This window comes from Nelumbo nucifera, chromosome 2, assembly GCF_055504915.1.
Source record: "Nelumbo nucifera cultivar China Antique chromosome 2, China Antique-T2T, whole genome shotgun sequence".
In the NCBI taxonomy this organism is placed as follows: Eukaryota; Viridiplantae; Streptophyta; class Magnoliopsida; order Proteales; family Nelumbonaceae; genus Nelumbo; species Nelumbo nucifera.
Window position 1 is genome coordinate 112,700,456 of NC_142650.1, and position 13,855 is coordinate 112,714,310.

General features: G+C 38.1%; 1 protein-coding gene across 5 annotated transcripts in view; it reads left to right on the forward strand.

Annotated features, from left to right (window-relative positions):
- LOC104585894 (protein SEMI-ROLLED LEAF 2-like) overlaps positions 1 to 13,855 on the forward strand; it is a 132,022-nt gene that overhangs the window by 110,309 nt on the left and 7,858 nt on the right. For all 5 annotated transcript variants that reach the window (XR_016083023.1, XM_010242924.3, XM_088899195.1 and 2 more), the window contains one exon: positions 11,110 to 11,185. Coding sequence is in view for 4 of the 5 variants with exons in the window: in XM_010242924.3 (XP_010241226.1) it covers positions 11,110 to 11,185 (76 nt within the window). In the remaining variant the exon portion in view is untranslated. The remainder of the gene's footprint in view (positions 1 to 11,109; positions 11,186 to 13,855) is intronic.

Below are 13,855 nucleotides of genomic sequence, written 5' to 3' on the forward strand. Positions count from 1 at the left end.
TTGCGATTGTTGCATGTAGATTTAGTAAGATCTCCATTCATGAACGCAATTTTGATATCCATTTGATTTCCTCTGAGTGTACCATTTCGCCACAAGATGAGCCTTATGGGTCTTAACTTTATCATTGGGGCCCTTCTTCCTTTTATAGATCCATTTGCAACCTATTGCTTTTACCCTAAAGGGTGGATCTACAAGAGTCCAGACTCCATTGTTCTTCGTTGAGTCTATCTCAACTCTCATAGCATCTACCCACTTCAAGGAATCTATGTCCAAAATAGCTTCCATATAAGTCACGAGACCTTCATTTCTGTTCATGGCTTCCATCAAGTAACTTTCTTAATCATAGCCGTAACAAACCGGAGACCTAAATAACCAGATAGATTTCCTAGGTTAGTTATTATCTAGAGTTTGTGGGACATCTCCCACTACCCCTGAGCTCTCCTCATCAAGAACGACTTCCTAATGATTGTTCAGGATGTAATCTTCTTCTAAGAAATGGGTATTTCGATTGCAAAACACCTTTTTCTCTTTTGGGTCATAGAATAAATATCCTACAAAGCCTTTGGGGTAGCCTATAAATAAGCAACGACTGGTCTTAGATTCCAATTTGTTAGTACTTATTCTTCTAACATGTACTGGACAACCCCAAATTTTCAACTGTCTCACACTTGGTACCTTACCGGTCCATAGCTCATATGGAATCTTACAAACGGATTTGGTTGGGACACAGTTCAACACAAATATCGTAATCTTTAATGCATACCCACAAAAGGATGTTGGTAGTTCTAACTATGAAACAATCCCATTATCCTGTAAAAAATCCCTGAATTCGTCGGAGAGATATTCACCTCTTTGATCTGATCGAAGGGCTTTAATTTGTCTCCTTAACTATTTCTTGACCTCTTGTCTGAACTATTTGAACATTTCAAAGGATTCAAACTTATGTCTCATTAGGTACACGTAACAATACCGTGAATGATCATCGGTAAATGTTATGAAATAAACGTGTTGGTTAGATGTCCTAACATTTAGGGGACCACATACATCAGTATGTATTAGGTCAAACGTGTTTGTAGATCTTTTAGGTTTACCTGAAAATGGTCACTTTATCATCTTACTCTGAAGGCAAGGTTCACAGGTTGGAAGATTTTCTACAGTTAGAAAATCTAAAAGACCATCCTTTACCAACCTTGTGATACGATCTATGTTAATGTAGCCAAGTCGGTAATGCCAAAGGCACGTGGGATTAACTGTTTCACGTGTTCTCTTCTTGGGGATTATTTTTTGTGTAGTTTCGACTAAGTTTGCTTCTAGAGAAGGATAGAGAACATAGAGACCATTCTCGAGTTCTCCGTAAGTGAGGAATTTGTTATTCCGTTTGATAGAATAACCATCCAAACACAACTTTGAGACAGAAATCAAATTTCTTCTTAAGTTCAGTACATAAAAACAATCTTTAAGTACAATGATTCCTTCTTTGAAAACTAATTCTATGGTTCCTATGGTTGTAACTGCAACTATTGCAGAAGTCCCCAAGTAGAGCGTACTTCTCCATTACTCAGTCTTCTGCTTGTCTTGAAACCCTGCAATGTATTATATGCATGAGTAGAAGCCCCAGAGTTAATACACCAGGAAGCAGAAGTGACAAACAAATTGGTCTCTATGACAAAAGATAAGAAATTACCTTGCTTCATGGCCCCCAGGTACTAAGGACAATTCCTTTTCTAGTGGTCAGTCTGTTTGCAGAAGTGGCAGGCATCCGATGTCTTGTCCTTCTTCTGCCTTTTAGGTTTGCTAACCTTTTTCTGAGGTTTTTTCTTTGCCTTCCTCTTCTTCTTGCCTGACTTGCCACATTCAACAAGCATGGATATGGGTTTATCCTTCTTTATCAGTTCTTCGGTCCTCTGTAACATATTGTTGAATTCCTGAAGGCTAACATTTAACTTATTCATGTTATAATTCATGATAAACTGAATGAAAGAGGGAGGCAAAGAGTTTAGGATGACATCAACTTTGGTGACATGATCAAGCCCTAATCCGAGAGCCTCTAGTTCATTAATGTAGCCCATCATCTTTAGACAATGGTCATGAACAATTTGGCTCTCAATCATTTTAGCGGTCAAAAATAGCTTTAAGACCTTTTGCCGAGTAGAACAATTCTACTCTTCGTACATCATCCTCAAACTATGTAGGATATCCTTGGACACTTCAATCTAATCAAATTGTCTCTGTATCAGATTTTCAAGGGAGGCTATGATGTAGCACCGGGCAAGAGAGTTCTTCTCTTCCCATTCTTGATATCCCTTCCTACGGGCGTAAGAAGCCCTATCACCCAGACGATCCGGAGCAGGGTTGTTAGCAACCTTGTCCAATTTCTCAGACGTTAAAACTAGCACATGGTTATAGAACCAATCAGCATAGTTTGGGCCCTTAAGCTTATTATCGTCCATCAATTTGGCAAATTGTCCGTTTGCCATTTCTGATAAAGGGCAAAGCAAATTATTAGTCCACAACCTAATTTGATTCATGTTATCTACATAGAAATGACTTTTAATCTATGTTTCATTTCCATTTATTCATCTCTGAGATTTCCCCTCCCATCTTAGTGACAGAGACGGCAGTGTGTCTTTGGAAATGTGGAAAACCACATATAATGCATGGAGCCAACTGTTTAAGCTGCATAACCCCACCACCTTTTATAAAGGATCATATACACTCATCTTATGAACTTTCCCTTTGGCCTCTGTTAGATAAGGTTCATTGCCACTTTAGGTTAAACTTTTCTATCCAGTAAGTGCTTAACCATCATATTCATGAACGCCAAGGTACCGTGATAGAGTCTTCTATTTTAGGATAGGCCCCTCCCACATCGGTCTATGACACCCCTATCATTTTATGAAACAATCCAATAGACTCAACAGCAAATGAAAAGCCCAATTTTATGGTGCATCTCCTCATTACTAATAAGCCCATCTTCATGCTAATGATGGAAGGCCTTTAGAGAGTTCATCATATGAATCTCCCTATCACATGCACTTATAGTTTGTTGGAGGGAACAAGTAATTACGCCCTAGTTCTTTATTTAGGCCAAACCAAAGTGGCTTCCACTGGCTTTCTCAAAGTTAGATTTTAATGGGCCTTAAATGGGCTAGGGTTCCACATGGTTCCTCTCGAGGAAAAAGCTAGTGTGGGGCACATCAATAAGGGAGATCATCCAATGTTCTTATGGACACTGTGGCAATGATGTGCATTTAACCATGGTGTGTGAAAGAGCCACTATCGAATTAACATGGGCTAAGTGCTTATGGTCCATCTACGTAGCATCTCACACACCATACATTACATGCATGAAAGAATCACATAATTGATCCAATTAATTAAATCATCTATAAAACCCTAAATTAATTAAATTAAATCAATAGCATCCAATTAAAGTCCATAATATTATCATATAACATTATCAGGCAGTTTGGCCCATATAGCAATTATGCTGAAAATGGGCTAATGCAGTTTTAACTTGTCAAAACTGGGTTTTACAGGGTGGGCCGAATTGCATCTTGCAATGGGCCATCAAACCCCTGGCCCAAATCAATATTTGGGGCTAAGAACAAACCCCTATTGAACCACAGGTTCTGTCCAACCAATTTGGACCAATCTTGGGTAAATTGGCCTAGGGTTTGGTGTCCATTACAAGATCCGATTCAAGATTCTGATCTGAAATTAATTACAGCCGATTGAAGACAATCAAGAATCATCAAGAACACACATCAAAGGGTTGTATGTGTGATTTCACACCTGCAAAACAAAGGGTTAATCGCAGATACTGAAATCGTTATCTGCAAATCGCATATTTTAGTTTCTCAAATTGCAAAAGGTCTTCTCTTCCTCCACGTGTTCCAATAGGTCTTCAGATGCAAAAAAAAAAAATAGAAAAGCCTAATTTTTCTGTTAATTACATCAAATTAAATCCTATACATTTTTTCTAAAAATAAAAATAAAAATTATCTACAGACCAAAATGAATAGAATGAAAAAACGTAAGGTGCGCAAATCTTGCCACCTTTAAAGAATTCGATCTCCACCATATGACAGCTCAAGAATTCAAGAAACAATTATAGAACCATTCCATAATTATTGAAGAATAATAAAGAATTAATTTCAGATCTACATGCCCATAATTGAGAACTGATTTCTCAGAAAAATTGTAAATTTGCGCAAATCAGGTAAAACAATTTCTGCCCATTTGCACAAGTTCAGATCTGGTCCAGATTTGGTTCAAGACTTGAACCTGACTTTGATACCACTGAAGGGATAGAAAATCCATCATATGGATGGGTGAACCATTTAGGGTGGCTGGGCGAAATTTCAAAAAATTTCTTTCTCCCATCCGGGAATCCTATTCCCTAATTTATAAAACTACATTTTCAAGGTTCATTTTTGAAAAAAAGCGGATCAAATCTAAAAACAAGATTATGGAGAGGAATACCTGATATGAATCCACACAAAAAGCTCCTACCAAGATAGGTGTTCACACCCAAAGAGGGTGCCAAATCTTTTCTCCACTGAAAATGACACATCTTAGACTGAGGAAGGATCAGCAAATAGTTCTTTAGCACGAACCTTAGATTCTTTAGCAAAAATAGAACAAGGTAGTGACCATAGCTTCAAGAATGTTTCTTCCACCAAGAAACAATATCAAGATCCAATCTTGCTCATTCCAAGAGGTGGAGATCAAACAAGGTAGGGTGACAAGAGCAGAGAGAGAGAACTGGAAGCAGAAAGCAGCAGAATTGTGTGTCCTTTTCCAGTTCACCTTCCTCCTTTATATATAGACCCTAAAGAGTCAATCTCCTAATCTGATTAAGAGTTTCATGATCCAAATCATTATTTGGATCTGGACTCTTTAAGTGATAAGGCTTATCCCTTATCTTATCTACAGATCAGGATTAGTTTCTCCTAATCCAATTAGAAGTTTCCTAATCCAAATCTTTATTTGGATCTAGACTCTTTAGGTGGATAAGAGTTATCCACTTATCCTTATCTGCTGATCCATACTCAAATTTGCCCCCTATTTAATTAATCTAATTGACCCCATTCGAAATGGGCTTTAGGCCATTAAGCTTTCACACTCACTTCCTTTTAATGTTGGATAGCTTGGATCTCATTGTATGGCGTGAGACCCTATCATTGATCTCCACATAAGCCACATGGGTTCAGTCTAGCCTCTATTATAAGGCCTAGACAAATTCACTACAGAATACAGTGAACCCCTGAGTCCATCAGTATGGGCTCTTAATGGGCCCAACATTTACACTAAATGGTCCTTAGGTCCAGCCATCTTATGAAGCCCCAAGGACTGTGGGCAAATGTGAGATTATCCCATCAAGTTTATTATCCCTAAATGGTCTTACACTTAACCTCTCAGCCCTCAATGATCATACACTGCCCAACAAGAGAGGACCTTTCCCTCGACTGCAAGGTATAATGTTGCACTCTTTACTCACATAGATCCTAAGAATTAAAACATTTTGTGAAACCATAATATATATATATGTATATCTCTATATAAACATATTTTGCAAAACAAATTTCAACAAGTCTAAAATCAACTACCTACAATTTAGGTTTCCATCAAAGAGTGTCCATTCCCTGATCATTCACTTTGTCCGACAAAGGGGTTGATCCTATTACTATGATCACCCACTCGGGTGAATTCTTGGACTGCCCCAACATTCCTAGGTTTTGACCCCTCTAAGGATATCACTGATTGGCATATCAAAGACAGCCCAATCCAACACCTAGGGAAGTACCATAATTGAGTCTAGGGGTTAGGTGTAAAATTCCAGTTTTTTCCATCAGTCTCAAAGGTCCAAGGAAATACTAGAATTTGGTCTGGTTCAAGGTTTCAAGAAATCCCACACTACATGTGCCTCAGGTCTCACCCTGGCAGCTGAGACAAGCCACCCCAACCCACTTGGTAGTACATCAGTGTCAGCCTTGACGGGATAAACCTCCACAGGTCTATCCAATGGCTGTGAAGATTCTAAACTAACATGAGTCTCATTAGTGTCCAGTTTAAGGGTATTACACAGAAACACACCATATAACATGAATCAAATATGTACTTTTATTCATTTACAATAAATGTCATAATATACATCAAGCTTATTGGAGCTAAGAGCATAAATTGTCTAACAAGATACCCCAGTTTACCTCTACTGCAAACATAAATCCGTATGAACTGTGCCCAAGCTAGGTGTAATCTTTCTCGATAGGGAGAAACGAGAGAGAAGAGAAGGGAGAGGAGAGGAGAAGAGGAGGGAGAGAGAGAGATTCAATTGGAAGCAAAAGACAATTGTTGGTCAGTGCCCAACTTACTATTTATATTAACTCAATATAAAGAAAAGAGAAAAATATAATTATGCCCCTAGCCACTCCCTACTAATAAACAAATAACAAGACAATAAAAGACACTGGCTAACAACATCTTAGGTTGACAACGTGCTACCAACAACTGTAAAAGAAACAAAATAAACAACTCTCACAACACTCCCCCTCAAGTTGGGTTGAATATGTCTATCATGCCCAACTTGTCACATAACTCATTGTGTTGAGAGTATGAAAGTCCTTTTGTGAGGATAACAACAAGTTATTCCTTGGACTTGACATAAGGGACGCGAATTTCACTTTTTTCCAATTTTTCCCTTATGAAGTGTTTGTCCACTTCAATGTGCTTGGTCCTCTCATATAGGACATGATTGTTGGCAATGTTTATCACTGCCTTGTTGTCACAATAAAGAGACATAGGATTATGAACAGCAACTCTAAGCTTCCCTAGAAAGTTCTTTAGCCAAAGAACTTTAGCCACCCATGTGCCATAGCTCTATATTTCACTTCGGCACTTGACCTTGCTACCACACTTTATTTCTTGCTTTTTCAGGTCACAAGATTTCCTCCCACAAAAGTGCAATACCCACATGTAGACTTTATATCATCCACAACACCTACCCAATCAACAATTGTGACGACTTCCACCTTTAGGTGATTATGTTTACTGAATAGTAGACCTGTCCTCGGATACTTGTTTAAGTATCCAAGGACTCTTTCTACTGCCTCCATGTGTGGTTTCTTAGGAAAGTGCATGAATTGGCACAAGACCCCAACTGAATAGGCAATGCCTGGACGGGTCATGGACAAATAAATCAACTTTTCCACTAACCTTTGGAACTATTTCACATCTTTTAGAGGTTCACCATCACAGTCACCCAATTTATGATCAACATCCATAAGAGTATCTATTGGCCTTGCGTCTAACTTGCCTATGTCTTGTAACAAATCAAGGGTGGACTTCCTTTGAGAAATGAAGATGCCCTTTTTTTATTTGGCAACTTCAATTCCAAGAAAATACTTTAGAGGACCTAGATATTTTACTTCAAATTTTGATGCAAGCAATTGTTTCAACTTTTGTATTTCTGAACTCCAATTTCCTGTAATGATGATATCATCCACATACACTATCAATACAGCAACCTGTTCCCGACATCTCTTCACAAAGAGTGTGTGATCAGACTAACATTGCTTGAACCCTACTTGCTGAAATACCATATGAAACTTATTGAACCAAGCCCTGGGAGATTGTTTTAAATCATAAAGAGACTTTCTTAGCTTACACACCTTATTTTCACTTCCCTTTGCATAGAATCTAGGGGGTTGAACTATGTACACTTCCTCCTCTAGGTCACCATTTAAAAAGGCATTCTTTATGTCCAGTTGATGCAATTCCTAGTCAAGGTTAGCAGCTAATGATAAGAAGAACTCGAATTGAATTCATCTTAACTACTGGAGCAAATGACTCATCATAGTCAACTCCGTACACTTGAGTGTACCCCTTGGCTACTAATCTTGCTCTGTACCTTTCAACTATCCCATCTGCTCTGTGTTTAACTGTAAACACCCACTTACACCCCATGGGGTCTTTACCCCTTCGAAGATCCACCAATTTTCAAGTTTGATTTTTATGGGTGGCATTAATCTCCTCCTTCATAGCATCTGTCCATTCAATGTATTTTAAGGCCTCTGCAACATTTTTGTATACAGGGATGCAATCAACTGTAGATAGGAAGGCTCGGTATGAGGGGATGTGATCATAAGAGACATACTTGGTAATAGGGTGTTTAGTAGTGCATGACTGTACTCCCTTTCTTAGAGCAATAGGAATGTCAAGGTCATCCACAGTAAGGGCAAGGGTATCAATAGGTGTAACAAGGTTTGGACTTAACTCCTGGGAGTCTAATAGTGTTAGTTGCCCAATGTTTGGTAGCTCCACATCTCTGTCACATTGCTGATCTCTACGGCGTATACATTAGAAGACACAAAAGAGGGTAAGGTCTGAAATAGAAGGAAGAGAGACTTGGTGGACCTGAACCTACTTCTACTATTACACTACTCTCTCCCTAAGGAGAAGCAGGGAAGAACGGTTCAGACTCAAAAAAATACACATCCATAGAGACAAAAGACTTATGACTAACAGGATCAAAGCATTGGTACCATTTTTGAGAGGCGGGATACCCTAGAAAGATACAAGGAATGAACCGAGCGTCTAACTTACCATAAGACGGAGACAAATCGTTGACAAAGGGGACTGAGGGAACAACAACTAATGAAGGGCCATATAGTTCAGCACTCTAGAGGGCATGCGGTTGATGACATAAGTAGTTGCAAGTATAGCATCCAACTAAAACCTTTTTGGAATATTCATGTGTAACATTATCCCTAGAGTTACCTCAAGGATGTGTTTGTTCTTTCTTTCTGCAACACCATTTTTTTGTGGTGTTCTAGTGTAGGAACTCCTATGAATAAATCCATGGGAGGCAAAGAACTCATTGAGCTCACCATGAATATTTTCCTTTGCATTATCTACTTGAAAAATTTGTATTTCAACATGGAACTGGGTAAACACCATCCTCTAGAAGTCTTTCACAATGTTTAGAACTTCAAAATACACAATATGAAAAGGAAAATTGGATCTTTTATTACTTAAATGAAAAGTTGTTCTACATTGTTTGCTCAACTGACACGTTTGACATTGGAAATCTGACACTGAACATGACTTAAATAAAACTGGAAATAATGACTACTATTTCAAATGAAACATGACCTAACAGACTATGCCACAAAAAAATTTGACTCTTATTTGACTGAATATATGATTTCGAGGTTGACACCGAGAAACCAGTTTTGTTATCGAGAATGTAGAGACCATCCACTAGGCTCCCTCTACTAATCGTCCTCCCAGAAGTTAGATCCTAAAAAACACATGAGCCAGGAAAGAAAGTTACACTATAGTTTAAAGAGTTTGTAATACTACTGATTGAAAGGAAATTAATAAGAAGTTGAGGGACACGCAATACACAATTCAGCTTAAGGCCATGGGGAAGGGATATTGATCATTGGTCTGCAATGGAGGACAATGATCCATCAACAAGTCTCACTTTATCCCTTCCTGACAAAAGGTTATAAGTCTGAAACAAGTTTGGCTTATCGGTCATGTGGTTAGAGGCCCCTGAGTCAATGATCCAAGGGGAGTCAATGGTAGTGGTGACATGGAATGCAAAGGCCGCATTACCTGATGTAGACACAAATGAAGTAGGAGTACCAACAACTGAACTATCCATTTCTCGTAAAGCCCTACCATATGACTCTAAGTGATCTCTGAAGGAATTCATGATACCTTCCTTAGGTTCAGAACCAGTCAAGCAGTTCTGTATAGTACCAACAAACTGAGTATCCCTCTCTCCTCTCACTAATCTTTTACTAATCAGACTTAATCAAGGTTAATTACAAGTTTGCCCTTAAGTGGGCGGCCAGCTCATCAATAACTTATAAGAAAATAAAAAGAAGCTAACAGGCCCATAAAGAAAGGCCCATTAACACATAAAAAATAAAAACACCACTACTTAACAAAAAAAAAAAAACAAACATTAGGGCCCATTTGGCCCAGTCTCTCTACAAAAGGCAAGGTATGCAAACTAAAGAAGTTACTTTATTGATTGAAGCAATCTCCACGTGCTTAGTTTAATAGGTTTAGGGCAGGTCTTGTTCAGCTTGGATACACTCAGACTCAATCTAATCATACCCTCTTTGTTAAAAGGAGAAATACTCAAGTCACACTTCTTATTGTTTATGTAGATGATATTGTTGTAACTAGCAGTGGTACACGAGAAATTAATGATCTCAAGAAGTTCCTTAGTTCTAAATTTGAGATCAAAGAGTTAGGAGAGTTGAGATATTTCTTGGTCATTGAAGTTGCTAGATCCAAAGAAGGTACCTTCGTTTTCTAGTGGAAGTATGTGTCGGATCTTCTCACTGAGACTAGGAAGCTTGGTACTAAAACTTGCCTCCCCTCCTATTAATGTGAATCATAAGCTCTCAACTAATGATAGAAATCTTTTGACTGGTGTTTCAAAGATTGTTGAGAAAACTTCTTTACTCCTGTATAACAGGTCCAGACATTTCATATAATGTGAGTGTAATCATCTAGTTCATGCATGCCCCTAGAGACATGCATATGATTGTTGCAAAAAGGGTGCTCTATTAAAATTCCAAGTTTCAGAGAGTGAACAACAACTCTCTCTTCTCCATTTGAACCTTTCTCTCTTCTTATCTTCTCTTCTCTTCTCCTTTTGTTCTTGTTTTCTTTCTCAATAAAACCTAGATATTGTAACTAAAAAACAATAGAAAATAGAATGACCTAATAGTGATCTTAACCATCAGTCTATTTCTCTCCTTGTTGTCAGTGTCAATTTGTGGTCAAGATACTTTTCATGCATTTTACTTTAGTTCCACATATTATATTGCATATGTGGTGTTATTGGCACTTGGTCGTTTAGATACTTTCATTTTATTTTACTTTAAAATGATTATTTTAACTATATCTTGTCTTGTCTCTATCTCCAAGTTACATGTTCGTGAGATATTGAAAGTGTAAATAATCAAAGCTAAGTACTTAATTGAATGTCTTATTTTTTATTATCAATTACCCTAAATTCCATTATGTGCCTACATTTTGATAAGCTACTACTGCTGCCACACTTCTTCTATTGTCTTGCAGAACTCCAGTAATGAATCTCTAATTCGAAGTTTTCAGCTTGCATTTTCCTTGCAGAGGATTTCTCTTAAAGAAGAGCGTAAGTTCTAATATCTTTGCTATGCATCATATGTATTATGCACAAATCCCCTTTCTACTTTTATTTGGAAGCCAAATTCCCCTTCCACAATCTCTTTGGAAGCCAATATCCCCTTTCATACTTGGCAACTATATAACTATTAGTTGTTTCTAATAATGGGCTTGATTGATTTGTGCATCTCATTTGTACTTTATTTACTACACATCCGTCTTTTTTTTTTCTTTTGGAAATGTTAAGGTATGATTTATTAAGAAAGAGGATTAAAGATGTATACAGGTAGTATACAGCCCTTTAAGGCCCAAGACAACTATTGAACCAATATACACCAAAAACCTCAACAGCCCAAAAATCCACAAGGGACCAGACAAGAGGCAACAAAAGTGCATCCCTCCCCCCTCACATTTAACAAAGAAAAACTCCCCAAAAAACACAAGGGAGCAAACAAGTTACCATTTACTATACAACAGTAATGGTAACTTAAACATTGGTATTAATTTTAAATCTCTTTAAGCCAATGATTTAAAAGGTGCACCTAGGGTATGTGTGTTAGTTTCAATCGAAGAATATAAGAGACAAGAGAGTCACACGAAAATGGATGGGTGTGTATTGTCCCATACACCCAGAAAAAGATATTTATATATTAATGTGAGAATGGATAGTTCTGTACTTACAAGTGTAAAATATGTACAGTAATGTACAAAGAGATATACAAAAGAGCCAAGTAAAAGAAAGTAAAATTACAAAACTACCCCTCATTCTCTCTACACTCCCCCTCAAACTAATGCTTAGGAAAGAAAGAGCATCAGTTTGTCTACAAGAAAATTGTGTTGAGTGTGTGTCCTAGCCTTAGTAAAGAGATCGGCCAGCTAAAGATTGGAAAACACATGAAGTAGTGTGATGTGAACAGTAGTGAGAAGATCTCGAATGAAATGGCAATCCACCTCTATATGCTTAGTTCGTTCATGGAAGACTGGATTTGAGGCAATTTTGATCGCACTCATGTTGTTAGCAAATAAAGGGATGGGAGCGGAGTGATCAATGGTCAAATCCTGAAGAAGAGCTTTAAGCCAGACAAGCTCACTACAAATAGAGGACATAGCATGGTGTTCAGATTCCGTAGATGAATTGGAGACTGTTTGTTGCTTCTTACACTTCCAAGAGACGAGGTAATCACCTAAGAAAACACACCAGCCAATGGTGGACCATCTGGTGTTAGAGTAACCAGCCCAATCAACATCATCATAAGCAATCAACTGAGGAGATGAGGAAGAAGATAAGAAAAGTCCATGAGATAAGGTGCCTCTAACATATCTAATAATTCGAAGCACAACAGAGAAATGAGGTTGTGAGGAGCTGATACAAACTAGCTAACTATTTGCACAGCATATGATATGTTTGGTTAATTCATAGTAAGGTAAATAAGGCTTCCAACAAGTTGACGATATAGTGTAGCATCAGGAAGGAGTTGTCCATCATCCTTATTGAGCTTAAGGTTGATTTCCAATGGGGTATCAACTTGTTTCAAGTCAAAGAAATTGGCCATCTTAATTAAGTCACTAGCATATTTGTGTTGATTAACAAAATATCCTCAAACACTTTTGGTGATCTCAAGACCAAGAAAGTAGGTCACGGGATCAAGATCCTTCATTTTGAAGGATTGACTGAAAAGTTGCTTCAATTGAGTGATCCCTTCCAAGTCATCACCAGTAATAAGTATATTGTCAACATACATTAGTAGAAGAGTCACTCCTTGGGGACGACAAATAATAAAGAGGGAATAATCTGAGGCACTCTATTGAAATCCTACTTCAATAATAACCCCTCTGAACTTCTCAAACCAGGCCCTTGGAGCTTGTTTAAGCCCATACAATGACTTCTTTAGTTTGCATACTAGAGTAGAATCATCACAGTAGCCTGGGGGAGGCTTCATATACACTCCCTCACAGAGATGCCCATGAAGAAAGGCATTCTTGACATCCATCTAGTGAACAGTCCATTGTTTAATAGCAATGATAAAAGAATAAGCTGAATAGTAGTCATCTTAGCCACCAGTGCAAATGTCTCCTCATAGTCAATGCCATGTTCTTGTTTGTATCCTTGAGAAACAAGGCAAGCGTTATATCTATCTAGGCTCCCATCAGAATCCAGTTTGACTAAGTACACCCAACGACTGCCAAGAATGGAGGCATATAGTGAAGGAGAAACAAGCTCCCAAATATCATTTTCCAATAGGGCCTGAATTTCCAAGTCTATTGCAGCTTTTCAATGCCCAATTGTTGTAGTCCATCGATAAGACTTAGGGATATTTATAGAAGACAAAATAGGAAAAAGGGAACTATGGATAGCAAAATATCTATAGCGGTCAGGAGGACGAGTAACTCTGGAAGAGCATCATAAAGGAGTGGGAGTAGGAGGTAGATGAACACTTACATGAGAAGTAGATGTGGATGGTACAGAGTCTGAGGGTGTCAAAGGAACAGGCATCAGGGTCGATGGAGGAGGAAAAGGCATAGGCATTGTTGCATCTGGATACTTCCTATGATAGACTTGAAGAGGCAAGACTGAATCACCTGCAGGAGTAAAGTTGTGTAGAATAGAGAAGGATGGTGCAAGTAATTTAACAACATATTCAAAAAATGACAAATTCTCAAGAAAGATAACATTTCTAGA